The sequence below is a fragment of the Nerophis ophidion genome, linkage group LG18 (genome assembly GCF_033978795.1).
Source record: "Nerophis ophidion isolate RoL-2023_Sa linkage group LG18, RoL_Noph_v1.0, whole genome shotgun sequence".
Taxonomy (NCBI): Eukaryota; Metazoa; Chordata; class Actinopteri; order Syngnathiformes; family Syngnathidae; genus Nerophis; species Nerophis ophidion.
In genome coordinates this window covers 4200922-4216340 of record NC_084628.1, presented here as the reverse complement: position 1 = coordinate 4216340, position 15419 = coordinate 4200922, and the positions used below count along the sequence as shown (strand labels likewise).

At 40.5% G+C, this 15419-nt stretch overlaps 1 protein-coding gene across 7 annotated transcripts in view; it reads left to right on the top strand.

The window, feature by feature from the left end:
• Positions 1-15419, top strand: part of dock10 (dedicator of cytokinesis 10) — a 329003-nt gene that overhangs the window by 108828 nt on the left and 204756 nt on the right. The window contains exon 1 of one of the 7 annotated variants that reach the window (XM_061878560.1): positions 5389-5607. The exons of the other annotated variants lie outside the window; for them this stretch is intronic. Coding sequence (XP_061734544.1) covers positions 5527-5607 — 81 coding nt within the window. The 5' untranslated portion in view covers positions 5389-5526. Of the gene's footprint in view, positions 1-5388; positions 5608-15419 lie in introns of those variants that run through there. 7 annotated transcript variants of the gene reach the window in all.

The following is a 15419-nucleotide window of genomic DNA, read 5'->3' as shown; positions in this document are numbered from 1 at the left end:
AATAGTTTCTTACTTCAAGCGTGAAAAAAAAAAAAAATCATGATGCCGAGCGCACATGATTATGTCAAGATAATGGCACTAGCATTTACTTAATTTAAGACAGGGGTGCCCATTACGTCGATCGCGAGCTACCAGTCAACCGCGGGGGGTGTGTCAGTCGATCTCCAGCCAGGCTTTTAAAAAAAATAGACCTAAAAATGAGTGATCATCAATCTTCACCAAGACGTCACTTAAATGACATTCACGGTACCGGAGGGTCTTGTGAGATGACGCTGGCTGCTGCAAGATCATTATTATGAAAATATGACCGAGAGGAAGGCCAGAAACACTTTTTATTTCAACAGACTCTCGCGCCGTACCTTCCGTCAAAACTCTAAAGGCCGACTGCACATTTCCTATCTTCACAATAAAAGCCCTGCTTCATGCTGCCTGCGCTAACTAAATACAGAGTCTCGGAAAACTGGCGTGCACAAGCGATCCCTCAGAAAGCTGGCGTGCACATCACTTGTGCACGCCAGCTTTCCGAGACTCTTATTTTGTTAGCGCAGGCAGCATGAAGCAGGGCTTTTATTGTGAAGGTAGGAAATGTGCAGTCGGCCTTTAGAGTTTTGACGGAAGGGACGGCGCGAAAGTCTGTTGAAATAAAAAGTGTTTCTGGCCTTCCTCTCTGTCATTTTTTCATAATAATGAACTGGCAGCAGCCAGCGTCATCTCACAAGACCCTCGGGTGCCGTGAATGTCAATCAAGCAAGCTACGGAATTTGCCGCCAATGTTTTTCTTGTAAAGTGTATGGAAGCTGGATGAATTAGATGCCAAAAAGCAACCACTTTCATGTGGTATTGTACAGAAAGGACAACTTTTTTTCTCCTCCATTTGAAAATGTGGGCGTTATCATCATTACTGTCTGATTCCAATCAATGCAAGTCATCAGAATCAGGTAATACACCAACTTATATTTTTGTGTTTGTGAAAGAAAGACATCTATATGTGTTACACATGCTTGTATTATCATTAAACACATTTAACTTGTTTACAAAAATGTCTCTTTCATAAATAAATAAATATAAATGATATATATAAATGAGGTAGATCCCCTCGAGTTGGTCAATTGAAAAGTAGCTCGCCTGCAGAAAAAGTGTGGGCACCCCTGATTTAAGAATATTTTTTAACATATTGAGCAAAAAGGTCTATTTTTTTTTCTACCAAAAAAGTGCACTTGTTTTCTATACGTATTTTTGCGTTCATTAATTTTACTTGTTTTGGAAAGTCTTGACAAGCCGAAATTTCTTGTTCTACTGGCAGATAATTTTGCTTGGTTCAAATAAAATACCCCTCATTTTTATTTAAATTGTTCTTGTTTTTGAACGCTGACTTTTTGCAGTGTAATTTTGTCACACTGGGTGTGACAAAATTCTTCTCTGCATTTGACCCATCCCCATGGTCCATTCCCTGGGAGGTGAGGGGAGCAGTGAGCAGCAGCGGCGGCCGCGCTCGGGTATCATTTTGGTGATTTTTTTTTTTAACCCCCAATTCCAATCCTCGATGCGGAGTGCCAAGCAGGGAGACAATGGGTCCCATTTCAGTAGTCTTTGGTATGACTCGATACACTCTTGGCAAGTCGATTATTACTCACGTTTATGTGTCAGATACAAAAAAACCATGATGTAAAACATCAACTGTAACAACCACCATCAGCAGTGGTTGTTTCCTCTTATAGATATTAGTTCTGCTCTGAGGTTTTATGTGAGGAAGTCCACGTCTGTGTGTGAGCGGACTTCTATGACCCTGCAGAAAAGTGCTGAACACATTCATATGCAAGAGAGTCATTCTTTTAATTCTCTCTTCTCTTTTCTTTTTCAAGATTTTAAAACAGGGGTCCCCCAACTTTTTGACTCGGGGGGCCACATTGGGTTAAAAAAATTTAGCCGAGGGCCGAGCCGTAAAAATATATATCAGGTCAGGAAATAACACAGAGGCTATTTCATCCCTACAAGCCTGTTTTGCTGGTTTCCCTGCTCTTCAAGGGATTTTATAATAACACAGGCTCCAGCACCCCCCGTGACCCCGAAAGGGATAAGCGGTAGAAAATAGATGCATATATATCAAAATCCTCTGAAGAGCAGGGAAGCCTGCGAAACAGGGGATTTTATAATAAAATATATAATAAAATCCCCTGAAAATCAGGAAATCCTACAAAACAGGCCTGTAGGGATGAAATAGCCTTTGTGTTTTTTCCTGACCTAACGTATATTCCGCTCTATTCCGGTATTGAGAAATGTATAACGGATAAACCACAGTAACCTTGACTACATATATATATATATATATATATATATATATATATATATATATATATATATATATATATATGTATGTATGTATGTATGTGTGTGTGTGTGTATATATATATATATATATATGTGTGTATATATATATGTATATGTATATATATATGTATATGTATATATATGTATATATGTATGTATATATATGTATGTATGTGTATATGTATATATATATATATATATATATATATGTGTTTGTGTGTGCGAAAAAAATCACAAGACTACTTCATCTCTACAGGACTGTTTCATGAGTGGTTCCCTCAATCATCAGGAGATTTTAATGGAAGCATTTACATACCATGGTTTATATAGGGCACAGAACGGGTAGGTACAGGCAGGCGTAGGGGCGTGGTGATTGGCTCATGTGTTACCTAGGAGGTGTCTCCGTCTGTGACGGCATGCTGATATAATTTTACTGCACTTGTTGAGGGATGATAGGTCTGGGTGGTACATAATTAACAGTTTCTCTTTTAAGCATAGGTTGCATGTTTTATTACCAAACCTTACAACAGTGGTAATAAAAGATGCAACCTATGCTTAAAAGAGAAACTGTTTTATTATCTACCACCAAGACCTGTCATCCCTCAACAAGCGCAGTGAAAGCTATGCTGCGACTCGCCATGCTGCGAGTCTGAATATGATTTGTTGCCTGAAGTAAGCAGAAAATGTCGAGTATTTGTTGAAGAAAAGACAACCGAGCTCGTCTGTCCAGCCTGACTTTTGCTCCACGTCAGCCGAGCATTGTTTATTTCCGCCTGCATCTTTTATTACAACAGTGGTAATAAAAGATTCAACCTATCCTTAAAAGAGAAACTGTTTATTATATACCACCCAGACCTGTCATCCCTCAACAAGTGCAGTGGAATTGTATCAGCATGCTGTCACAGACGGAAACACCTCCTAGGTAACACATGAGCCAATCACCACGCCCCTACGCCTGCCTGTACCTACCCGTTCTGTGCCCTATATAAATAATGGTATGTGAATGCTTCCATTAAAATCTCCTGATGATTGAGGGAACCCCTCATGAAACAGTTCTGTAGAGATGAAGTAGTCTTGTGATTTTTTCCTACACACACATACATATATATATATATATATATATATATATATATATATATATATATATATATATATATATATATATTCCGAGCGCAATGATGTCATATTATCAATGGGAAAATGCAGGTGGAGACTTGTCCAGGGTGTACGTCGCCTTCCGCCCGATTGTAGCTGAGATAGGCACCAGCGCCGCCCGTGACTCCAAATTGAATAAGCGGTAGGAAATGGATGGATGGATGATTTGCCCGGGCGGCTAGGAGACACCGAGAGTAACAAGCAGTGTAAAATGGATTAAAAAGGACATATTTTAAAAAATGTAAAATACAAAAATAACATTTAAATTCAAATATTTGAACTTGGGACTTGCCGCGGGCTGGATTTTGGACGCTGGCGGGCCACCTGCGTTAAAACCTAATACAGGAAGTTCATGTTTGTGAGCTTATTTTTTATATGTGCACTACAAATTGTTGTCAATGCCGCTATAGTATCGCAGTATATAAATACTGTGTAATTATGCAATGAAAACAGACTACTTATAGCTGGGAACGGTGGTGGAACAAGATATCCTCTACAATGCGTCATCATACCGCGACGTTTTAGCATGATACTTCCGCGCGAAATTTAAAATTGCAATTTAGTAAACTAAAGCGGCCGTATTGGCATGTGTTGCAATGTTAATATTTCATCATCGATATATAAACTATCAGACTGCGTGGTCGCTAGTAGTGGCTTTCAGTAGGACTTTAATTGTGAAGTCTTCAATACATCCATCCATCCATTTTCTACTGCTTGTCCCTCTCATGGTAGCAGAGGTGGCTAAAGTCTATCACAGCTGCAAGTCGGGATCCAAGACATACGATTTTAGGGTTCGACACATGCTGAAACACACACAAAAACCCTTCCTTGAATTTGTAGTAAGAGGTTCTCTAAACAAGGAGTCATTTTAGCACTCATGAGATCACAAAGGGGAAGAACCTTTTAAATGCTCCGTTCATGGCTAAGGTTATTGGTCGCACACATGCAGACACACGACGGAGAAATCTAAATTCCCGTCAGATTATTGCACAATGGAAGTGTGACGTCATATGTAAGAAGTCACCCAAAAATTGACCCCCGGTGTGTGTGATACCAGATTATCTCATAAGTGAGTCGTGATAAGAGAAGCAGCTACACAAATTTGATGGTTTTTTTGTGAGTAATATTACATATCCCAAAACAAAATTAAGTGGGAAACCTTTTACACAGATTTTCAAAATGCTGGAGAAAACACACCCATAATCATAGCATACATATATGTAGTTATGTACATGTGCTGGCGAAGAAGTGGTCTTATAAAGCAAAATTAAAATGTCATTTTTCAAAATGGCTCCTGACTTGTCTAATTTAGTACTACTGTGGCTGGGGAGTGAATAATACTGTTGTGATATTTATATTTATTTTAGAATAGAATAGAATTGACGTTATTGTCATGATATTTGCATATATCGAGATTAAAGACTCCAACTGAAGGTGCGGTTGTGGGAACAAATATGGGGTCAAATAAACAACACAAGAGGCAATAAAGGAAAAACTAACAATTGAAATAAACAGACTATATTAGTTTAGGATAGTTGGGGTGGCATAGCTCGGTTGGTAGAGTGGCCGTGCCAGTAACTTGAGGGTTGCAGGTTCGATTCCCGCTTGTGCCATCCTAGTCACTGCCGTTGTGTCCTTGGGCAAGACACTTTACCCACCTGCTCCCAGTGCCACTCACACTGGTTTAAATGTAACTTAGATATTGGGTCTCACTATGTAAAGCGCTTTGAGTCACTTGAGAAAAGCGCTATATAAATATCATTCACTATCATTCACTTATATCAAAATAAGATAGTCGGGCACCTTGTTGGTTGGTGTAGCTCATTTGTTGGGGGAATTTTGAAGTGTGTGTGTGGGTGTGTGTTGAACATTAACAACTTCCTCTCCGTGCATGTGCGTTGACACACAACTAGTTGGGCTTATGACACAGCACATGTTCTGCTGCACGCGTCTATTTAGCATCTTTTGTACTGCAGACGCACACTTTTGTCTTTTTTTTTTTTTTTTTTAAACTTGTTTTTAGCTGTTTATTTAACTTTTGATATGAGCTTCAGGAGCAAAATCACCTTCAGGAGGAAAACAAAGACCAAACGTGCAAAATTGGATTTCACCTATTTGAGTATTGTATGTATGTTTTCCTATTATTTGTCTAGCGTCTAGCACAGTTGTGTCTTGTTATTGCTTGGAGCGTTGTCTGACAAGCCTGCTGTCAGACAACGCCGTGATACTTCAGTTTCCATTATTCTTTGTCAAGTGCGCAGTCCATTTCTATTCTAGAAACAGTTAGGTGGAGGTTAGTTTGAAAATGAAAATGAAACTGTGTTGAGTTTATTTGGATCGTGCAAGCATACAACATAAGTTTATAATTTCCAGTTTCTCGTTTCAGCATGTTTTAAAAGGAGTAGTAAGCTTATTTAATCCTACCTCTTTTCTTTTACATAGCAGTTGCTTAAACTGTTGTTCACTTCCTGTTCTCAATTCAATCACAATATACTCCATAAGTCAGTGGTTCTCAACCTTTTTTCCCCTGTGAATTTTTTTTTGAATTCAAGTATTTCCTAATCAGAGCAAAGCATTTTCGGTTGATAAAAAGAAGTAAAATACCGCACTATGTCATCAGTTTCTGATTTATTAAATTGTATAACAGTGCAAAAATATTGCTCATTTATAGCGGTCTTTCTTGAACTATTTGGAAAAAAAAAAGATATAAAAATAACAAAAAACTTGTTGAAAAATAAACCAGTGATTCAATTATAAATAAAGATTTAGACAGGTAGAAGTAATCATCAACTTAAAGAGATCCATCTGGATTAATCAACTTAATTCTAAACATCCATCCATTTTCTACCGCTTATTCCCTTTCGGGGTCGCGGGGGACGCTGGCGCCTATCTCAGCTACAATCGGGCGGAAGGCGGGGTACACCCTGGACAAGTCGCCACCTCATCACAGGGCCAACACAGATAGACAGACATTTCTTCACAAAAAAAAAGACATCAATATTTATGGAACATGTCCACAAAAAAATCTAGCAGTCAACACTGAATATTGCATTTTTGCATTTCTGTTCACATTTTATGAACTTACATTCGTATTTTGTTGAAGTATTATTCAATAAATATATTTATACTTTTTTTTTAAATTGTTGCTATTTTTAGAATATTTAAAAAAAATCTCACTTACCTTCAAGTACCCCCAGGAGTACCCGTACCCCCGTTTGAAAACCACTCCCATAAGTAATCACAGTAAAAATAAATAAATTAATAATAATTTGTGAATTATATTTATATAGCGCTTTTTCTCTAGTGACTCAAAGCGCTTTACATAGTGAGACCCAATATCTAAGTTCCATTTAAACCAGTGTGGGTGGCACTGGGAGCAGGTGGGTAAAGTGTCTTGCCCAAGGACACAACGGCAGTGACTAGGATGGCGGAAGCGGGAATCGAACCTGCAACCCTCAAGTTGCTGGCACGGCCACTCTACCAACCGAGCTATACCGCCCCATCAATATTTATGGAACATGTCCACAAAAAAATCTAGCAGTCAACACTGAATATTGCATTGTTGCATTTCTGTTCACAGTTTATGAACTTACATTCATATTTTGTTGAAGTATTATTCAATAAATATATTTATAAAGGATTTTTGAATTTTTGCTATTTTTAGAATATTTTTAAAAAATCTCACGTACCTTCAAGTACCCCCAGGAGTACCCGTACCCCCGTTTGAAAACCACTCCCATAAGTAATCACAGTAAAAATAAATAAATTAATAATAATTTGTGAAACATATTTATATAGCGCTTTTTCTCTAGTGACTCAAAGCGCTTTACATAGTGAAACCCAATATCTAAGTTACATTTAAACCAGTGTGGGTGGCACTGGGAGCAGGTGGGTAAAGTGTCTTGCCCAAGGACACAACGGCAGTGACTAGGATGGCGGAAGCGGGAATCGAACCTGCAACCCTCAAGTTGCTGGCACGGCCACTCTACCAACCGAGCTATGCCGCCCCATCAATATTTATGGAACATGTCCACAAAAAATCTATCTGTCAACACTGAATATTGCATTGTTGCATTTCTTTTCACAGTTTATGAACTTACATTCATATTTTGTTGAAGTATTATTCAATAAATATATTTATAAATGATTTTTGAATTGTTGCCATTTTTAGAATATTTTAAAAAAATCTCACGTACCTTCAAGTACCCCCGTTTGAAAACCACTCCCATAAGTAATCACAGTAAAAATAAATAAATTAATAATAATTTGTGAAACATATTTATATAGCGCTTTTTCTCTAGTGACTCAAAGCGCTTTACATAGTGAAACCCAATATCTAAGTTACATTTAAACCAGTGTGGGTGGCACTGGGAGCAGGTGGGTATAGTGTCTTGCCCAAGGACACAACGGCAGTGACTAGGATGGCGGAAGCGGGAATCGAACCTGCAACCCTCAAGTTGCTGGCACGGCCACTCTACCAACCGAGCTATGCCGCCACACAATTGGGGAAGTTATTTATATTTCTTATGACGAGATAAGTAAGATTATTTTGAGAATGAAAGAATGGATGGATGAAATACATTCAGAATGTTTGTCGTGGTTCTTCTTCCTTGTGGGGCGGCATAGCTCGGTTGGTAGAGTGGCCGTGCCAGCAACTTGAGGGTTGCAGGTTCGATTCCCGCTTCCGCCATCCTAGTCACTGCCGTTGTGTCCTTGGGCAAGACACTTTACCCACCTGCTCCCAGTGCCACCCACACTGGTTTAAATGTAACTTAGATATTGGGTTTCACTATGTAAAGCGCTTTGAGTCACTTGAGAAAAAGCGCTATATAAATATAATTCACTTCACTTGTACCTTGTAAGCACTTTAAGTTTGAAGAGTTTCTTGAAGTGTTGGATTGCTTTGCTTCATCCATTCCACCATTTAATTCCACATACAGATATACTGAAGGTCTTAAGTGTTGTACGTGCGTACAAATGTTTTAAATTACATTTGTCTCTAAAATTATATTCCTCCCCTTTTTTTGAGAAGAATTGTTGTATATTCTTGGGTAGCAGGTTATAGTTTGCTTTGTGTATAATTTTAGCTGTTTGCAAATTCACTATGTCGTGGAATTTCAGTATCTTTGATTCAATAAAGAAAGGATTTGGATGTTCTCTATATCCAACTTTAAAGGCCTACTGAAAGCCACTACTAGCGACCACGCAGTCTGATAGTTTATATATCAATGATGAAATATTAACATTGCAAAACATGCCAATATGGCCTTTTTAGTTTACTAAATTGCAATTTTAAATTTCCCGCGTAAGTGTCATGCTAAAACGTCGCGGTATGATGAAGCGTGCGCGTGACGTCACGCATTGTAGAGGACATCTTGTTCCAGCACCGTTCCCAGCTATAAGTCGTCTGTTTACATCGCATAATTCCACAGTATTATGGACATCTATGTTGCTGAATATTTTGCAATTTGTTCAATGAATAATGGAGACGTCAAAGAAGAAAGCTGTAGGTGGGAAGCGGTGTATTGCGGCCGCCTTTAGCAACACAAACACAGCCGGTGTTTCATTGTTTACATTCCCGAAAGATGACAGTCAAGCTTTACTATGGAACAGAGCGGTCAAGCGAACACGGTTGGATTGGACAACACACACACAAAGTACAGTGTATTATGCAGCGATCATTTCGAAAGATAGTGTTTCGAAGAGGGTCCCTTGCAAAGGGCAGAGATGGGCATCGCCACAACCCATCGACTGGTGCTGAAGAAAGGTGCGGGGCCGACCTTCAGGTTGGACAGGTATAATCTCACTAAAACACTAGTAACACAATAAGCAGATAAGGGATTTTCCAGAATTATCCTAGTAAATTTGTCTAATAACATCTGAATCGCTCCCACTGCCCTGGTGGCAGAGGGGTTAGTGCGTCTGCCTCACAATACGAAGGTCCTGCAGTCCTGGGTTCAAATCCAGGCTCGGGATCTTTCTGTGTGGAGTTTGCATGTTCTCCCCGTGACTGCGTGGGTTCCCTCCGGGTACTCCGGCTTCCTCCCACCTCCAAAGACATGCACCTGGGGATAGGTTGATTGGCAACACTAAATTGGTCCTAGTGTGTGAATGTGAGTGTGAATGTTGTCTGTCTATCTGTGTTGGCCCTGCGATGAGGTGGCGACTTGTCCAGGGTGTACCCCGCCTTCCGCCCGATTATAGCTGAGATAGGCGCCAGCGCCCCCCGCGACCCTGAAAGGGAATAAGCGGTAGAAAATGGATGGATGGATGGATGCCCTGGTCTTTTTTTTTTCTTTTTTTTTTTTAGTCCTTCACTCTCACTTTCCTCATCCACGAATCTTTCATCCTCACTCAAATTAATGGGGAAATCGTCGCTTTCTCGGTCCGAATCGCTCACGCTGCTGGTGGCCATGATTGTAAACTATGTTCAGATGTGAGGAGCTCCACAACCCGTGACCTCACGAGCACATCGTCTGCTACTTCCGGTACAGGCAAGGCTTTTTTATTAGCGACCAAAAGTTGCGAACTTTATCCTCGATGTTCTCTACTAAATCCTTTCAGCAAAAATATGGCAATATCGCGAAATGATCAAGTATGACACATAGAATGGACCTGCTATCCCCGTTTGAATAAGAACATCTCATTTCAGTAGGCCTTTAAGTTTGAAGAGTTTCTTGAAGTGGATCATAGTAGTCGTAGTTTGATTTTCTACACCAAGCCAAGTGATTAGGACATCTGATTATCATGATTCGGAGGGGTGGCCAAATACTTTTGTATATTTTCCGCAAATATACAAAAGGTCGCAAATGGAGGCATTCGTAAATTGAGATTATACTGTGTTACCTTATGACTCCAGTAAAAGATTAGGTTTTACATTGCATTGGACTTGGTGATGTATGACTTAGATGCAGCTGCACGGCCATGGGAACCCATTCCACGAAACTCTCTGCGTACTGTATGTGGGCTAATTGATGAAGTTTGGAGCTCTGTAGCAATTGACCTAGCAGAAAGTCTTTGCAATATGCGCTTCAGACCCCTCTGTCAGTTTACGTGACCTACTACTTGGTGGCTGAGTTGCTGTTGTTCCCCAACTCTTCACTTTCCTTATAATAAAGTTGAATTTGGAATATTTAGGAGCAAGGAAATTTCACGACTGAATTTGTTGCACAGGTGGCATCCTATGACAGTTCCACGCTGGAAATCACTGAAAGTGGCCCATTCTTTCACAAATGTTTGTAGAAGTGAAGTGAAGTATATTTATATAGCGCTTTTCTCTAGTGACTCAAAGCGCTTTACATAGTGAAACCCAATATCTAAGTTACATTTAAAGCAGTGTGGGTGGCACTGGGAGCAGGTGGGTAAAGGGTCTTGCCCAAGGACACAACGGCAGTGACTAGGATGGCGGAAGCGGGAATCGAACCTGCAACCCTCAAGTTGCTGGCACGGCCACTCTACCAACCGAGCTATAAACAGTCCATGCCTAAGTGCTAGGTTTTATACACCAGGCCAAGTGAAGGCGTCTCCACTGCTCTAGAGTCCAGTGGTGACGTGGTTTACGCTATTGCATCCCACGCTTTGCATTGGACTTGGTATTGTGTGGCTTGGATGCAGCTGCCCGGCCATGGAAACCCATTCCATGAAGCTCTCTCCGTACTGTACGTGGGCTAATTGGAAGGTCTCATAGCAACTGACTGTGCAAAAAGTCTTTGCACTATGCGCTTCTGCATCCACTGACCCCTCTTTGTCAGTTTACGTGGCCTACCACTTGGTGACTGAGTTGCTGTTGTTCCCAAACTCTTCACTTTTCTTCGAATAAAGCCCACAGTTGACTTTGGAATATGTAGGAGCGAGGAAATCCCCATTCAGATCATTTGGACGGGTGGCCAAATACTTTTGGTAATATAGTGTATTTCATAATACCAATGCATTCAGGTGTACTGGAGAGGAGGCTACGTCGGATAGTCGAACCTCGGATTCAGGAGGAACAGTGTGGTTTTCGTCCTGGTCGTGGAACTGTGGACCAGCTCTATACTCTCGGCAGGGTTCTTGAGGGTGCATGGGAGTTTGCCCAACCAGTCTACATGTGCTTTGTGGACTTGGAGAAGGCATTTGACCGTGTCCCTCGGGAAGTCCTGTGGGGAGTGCTCAGAGAGTATGGGGTATCGGACTGTCTTATTGTGGCGGTCCACTCCCTGTATGATCAGTGTCAGAGCTTGGTCCGCATTGCTGGCAGTAAGTCGGACACATTTCCAGTGAGGGTTGGACTCCGCCAAGGCTGTCCTTTGTCACCGATTCTGTTCATAACTTTTATGGACAGAATTTCTAGGCGCAGTCAAGGCGTTGAGGGGTTCCGGTTTGGTGACCGCAGGATTAGGTCTCTGCTTTTTGCAGATGATGTGGTCCTGATGGCTTCATCTGACCGGGATCTTCAGCTCTCGCTGGATCGGTTCGCAGTGACCGGAATGAGAATCAGCACCTCCAAGTCCGAGTCCATGGTTCTCGCCCGGAAAAGGGTGGAATGCCATCTCCGGGTTGGGGAGGAGACCCTGCCCCAAGTGGAGGAGTTCAAGTACCTTGGAGTCTTGTTCACGAGTGAGGGAAGAGTGGATCGTGAGATCGACAGGCGGATCGGTGCGGCGTCTTCAGTAATGCGGACGTTGTACCGATCCGTTGTGGTGAAGAAGGAGCTGAGCCGGAAGGCAAAGCTCTCAATTTACCGGTCGATCTACGTTCCCATCCTCACCTATGGTCATGAGCTTTGGGTCATGACCGAAAGGATAAGATCACGGGTACAAGCGGCCCAAATGAGTTTGGGTCTCTCCCTTAGAGATAGGGTGAGAAGCTCTGTCATCCGGGAGGAACTCAAAGTAAAGCCGCTGCTCCTCCACATCGAGAGGAGCCAGATGAGGTGGTTCGGGCATCTGGTCAGGATGCCACCCGAACGCCTCCCTAGGGAGGTGTTTAGGGCACGTCCAACCGGTAGGAGGCCACGGGGAAGACCCAGGACACGTTGGGAAGACTATGTCTCCCGGCTGGCCTGGGAACGCCTCGGGATCCCCCGGGAAGAGCTAGACGAAGTGGCTGTGGATAGGGAAGTCTGGGTTTCCCTGCTTAGGCTGTTGCCCCCGCGACCCGACCTCAGATAAGCGGAAGATGATGATGGCAATGCATTGACGTTGATCTGGGATTGTCATGGCAACGGCACAGACGCCGTCCAACTAATTGCAAGTTCAAAGTTGAATGAAGACATATTGTCGCTCGAATGGTTAAAATATCCATTGTTATTGAATTAGTAATGCATTGTTTTATTGGTGCAGGTTAAATAGAAGAATGGTGCACTAATAACTCAGATGACTGATGAGTGAATAAATATTGAGTGAGCAGGAAACAGAAACATGCAGCTTATTGATTTTTCATCCTGCTTATGTACATTAGCGTAAACATCGCATCCGGCGAGAATTTACTGTACATTGTTGATGCTTTTGGTGTTTTGATCGAGTACTGCATTTTACTTATGTTTGCCGCTTGTTTATTAAAGTGGACCTAATATGCAAACCAACTTTTCTTACCTATTAGTACCTTTTTTGTGTGTATTTTGGATCTGCATGAGTTGAAATCAAACCATGGAGGTATTGCGGAGATATTTATAAAACAATCCTTCATGCTTCCTCCAAACGAGACGTTTGGATTTTGCCCAATTTGTGACATTTTCCCCCACTGGTGACATCATCAGCGGCTATGTCCTTATATGGTAGATATTTACCTAAAGAGCTCTGAGCGAGGCCACCATTGCAGTCTGACAATCTAGTCAATAAGTTCCTTCTTTTTCTGTATCTTCTTGTTGTGGGGCAGACTGGCTCGTACATGCCCGTGCATCCTCCGCTGTCGCATTTCTAACACAAATCAGCAGATAGTTCAAACTAGGGCTAGGCGATATATGGATATATTCGATATATCGCCAGTTTGTCTCTGTGCGATATAGAAAATGACTATTGTGATATTCGAGTATACGTTCTCACGCATTTGCTTTTAGCTGCGGGCATTACACCACTGGCTTTTATCACTTTTTGTTGTCTCTCCTTCTCACAGAGACGTAAAACGAGCGCACCTTCTTACATTAGCTGTGGTGCTAACGGTGCGGTGCGAGTGGTAATACGAGAGAAACAAGGTGCGAATCTGGTAACAAAGGAAGGAAGAATTAATTCCCAATAAAAACAGCCATCGTCTTCAAGCGGGAAGATGTCAAACAGACAACCTTAATATGTCAAGTGTGGGGCAAAAGCGTTGCTACAAAAAGTAGCATTACTGCTAATATCTAGCATCATTTGAAAAGTCACCCGCTAGAAAATGAGGGGTGCTTGAAACTCTGCATGTCCAAATCTCGGCCGGCGCCACACCAACAAAATGCCGAAGCAACCAATTCCACATCAACAAAAATAATCAACAACAGAAGGAGATAACGTCCGCATGAACCTACCACATAGCGAAGGACACACACTATTTGATTTTCCTATTATGCAGCTCATTTTTATTTGACAGTTATTGAAATATCTTGTGTGACATAATGCACTAAAGTGCACTTTATTTGTTTTAAACTATTGTAGTGACGTTCTGTACAAAAAGTGCACTTTAATTTAGTGTTGTTTTGATATGTCATCTTACTGACATCATGCACAAAAGTGCACTTTATTTGTTTTAAACTATTGTAGTGGCGTTCTATACAAAAAGTGCACTTTAATTTAGTGTTGTTTTGATATGTCATCTTACTGACATCATGCACAAAAGTGCACTTTATTTGTTTTAAACTATTGTAGTGGCGTTCTGTACAAAAAGTGCACTTTAATCTAGTGTTGTTTTGATATGTCATCTTACTGACATCATGCACAAAAGTGCACTTTATTTGTTTTAAACTATTGTAGTGGTGTTTTGTACAAAAAGTGCACTTTAATTTAGTGTTGTTTTGATATGTCATCTTACTGACATCATGCACAAAAGTGCACTTTATTTGTTTTAAACTATTGTAGTGGCGTTCTATACAAAAAGTGCACTTTAATTTAGTGTTGTTTTGATATGTCATCTTACTGACATCATGCACAAAAGTGCACTTTATTTGTTTTAAACTATTGTAGTGGCGTTCTGTACAAAAAGTGCACTTTAATTTAGTGTTGTTTTGATATGTCATCTTACTGACATCATGCACAAAAGTGCACTTTATTTGTTTTAAACTATTGTAGTGGCGTTCTGTACAAAAAGTGCACTTTAATTTAGTGTTGTTTTGATATGTCATCTTACTGACATCATGCACAAAAGTGCACTTTATTTGTTTTAAACTATTGTAGTGGCGTTCTATACAAAAAGTGCACTTTAATTTAGTGTTGTTTTGATATGTCATCTTACTGACATCATGCACAAAAGTGCACTTTATTTGTTTTAAACTATTGTAGTGGCGTTCTGTACAAAAAGTGCACTTTAATTTAGTGTTGTTTTGATATGTCATCTTACTGACATCATGCACAAAAGTGCACTTAATTTGTTTTAAACTATTGTAGTGGCGTTCTGTACAAAAAGTGCACTTTAATTTAGTGTTGTTTTGATATGTCATCTTACTGACATCATGCACAAAAGTGCACTTTATTTGTTTTAAACTATTGTAGTGGCGTTCTATACAAAAAGTGCACTTTAATTTAGTGTTGTTTTGATATGTCATCTTACTGACATCATGCACAAAAGTGCACTTTATTTGTTTTAAACTATTGTAGTGGCGTTCTGTACAAAAAGTGCACTTTAATTTAGTGTTGTTTTGATATGTAATCTTAGTGACATCATGCACAAAAGTGCACTTTATTTGTTTTAAACTATTGTAGTGGTGTTCTGTACAAAAAGTGCACTTTAATTTAGTGTTGTTTTGATATGTCATCTTACTGACATCATGC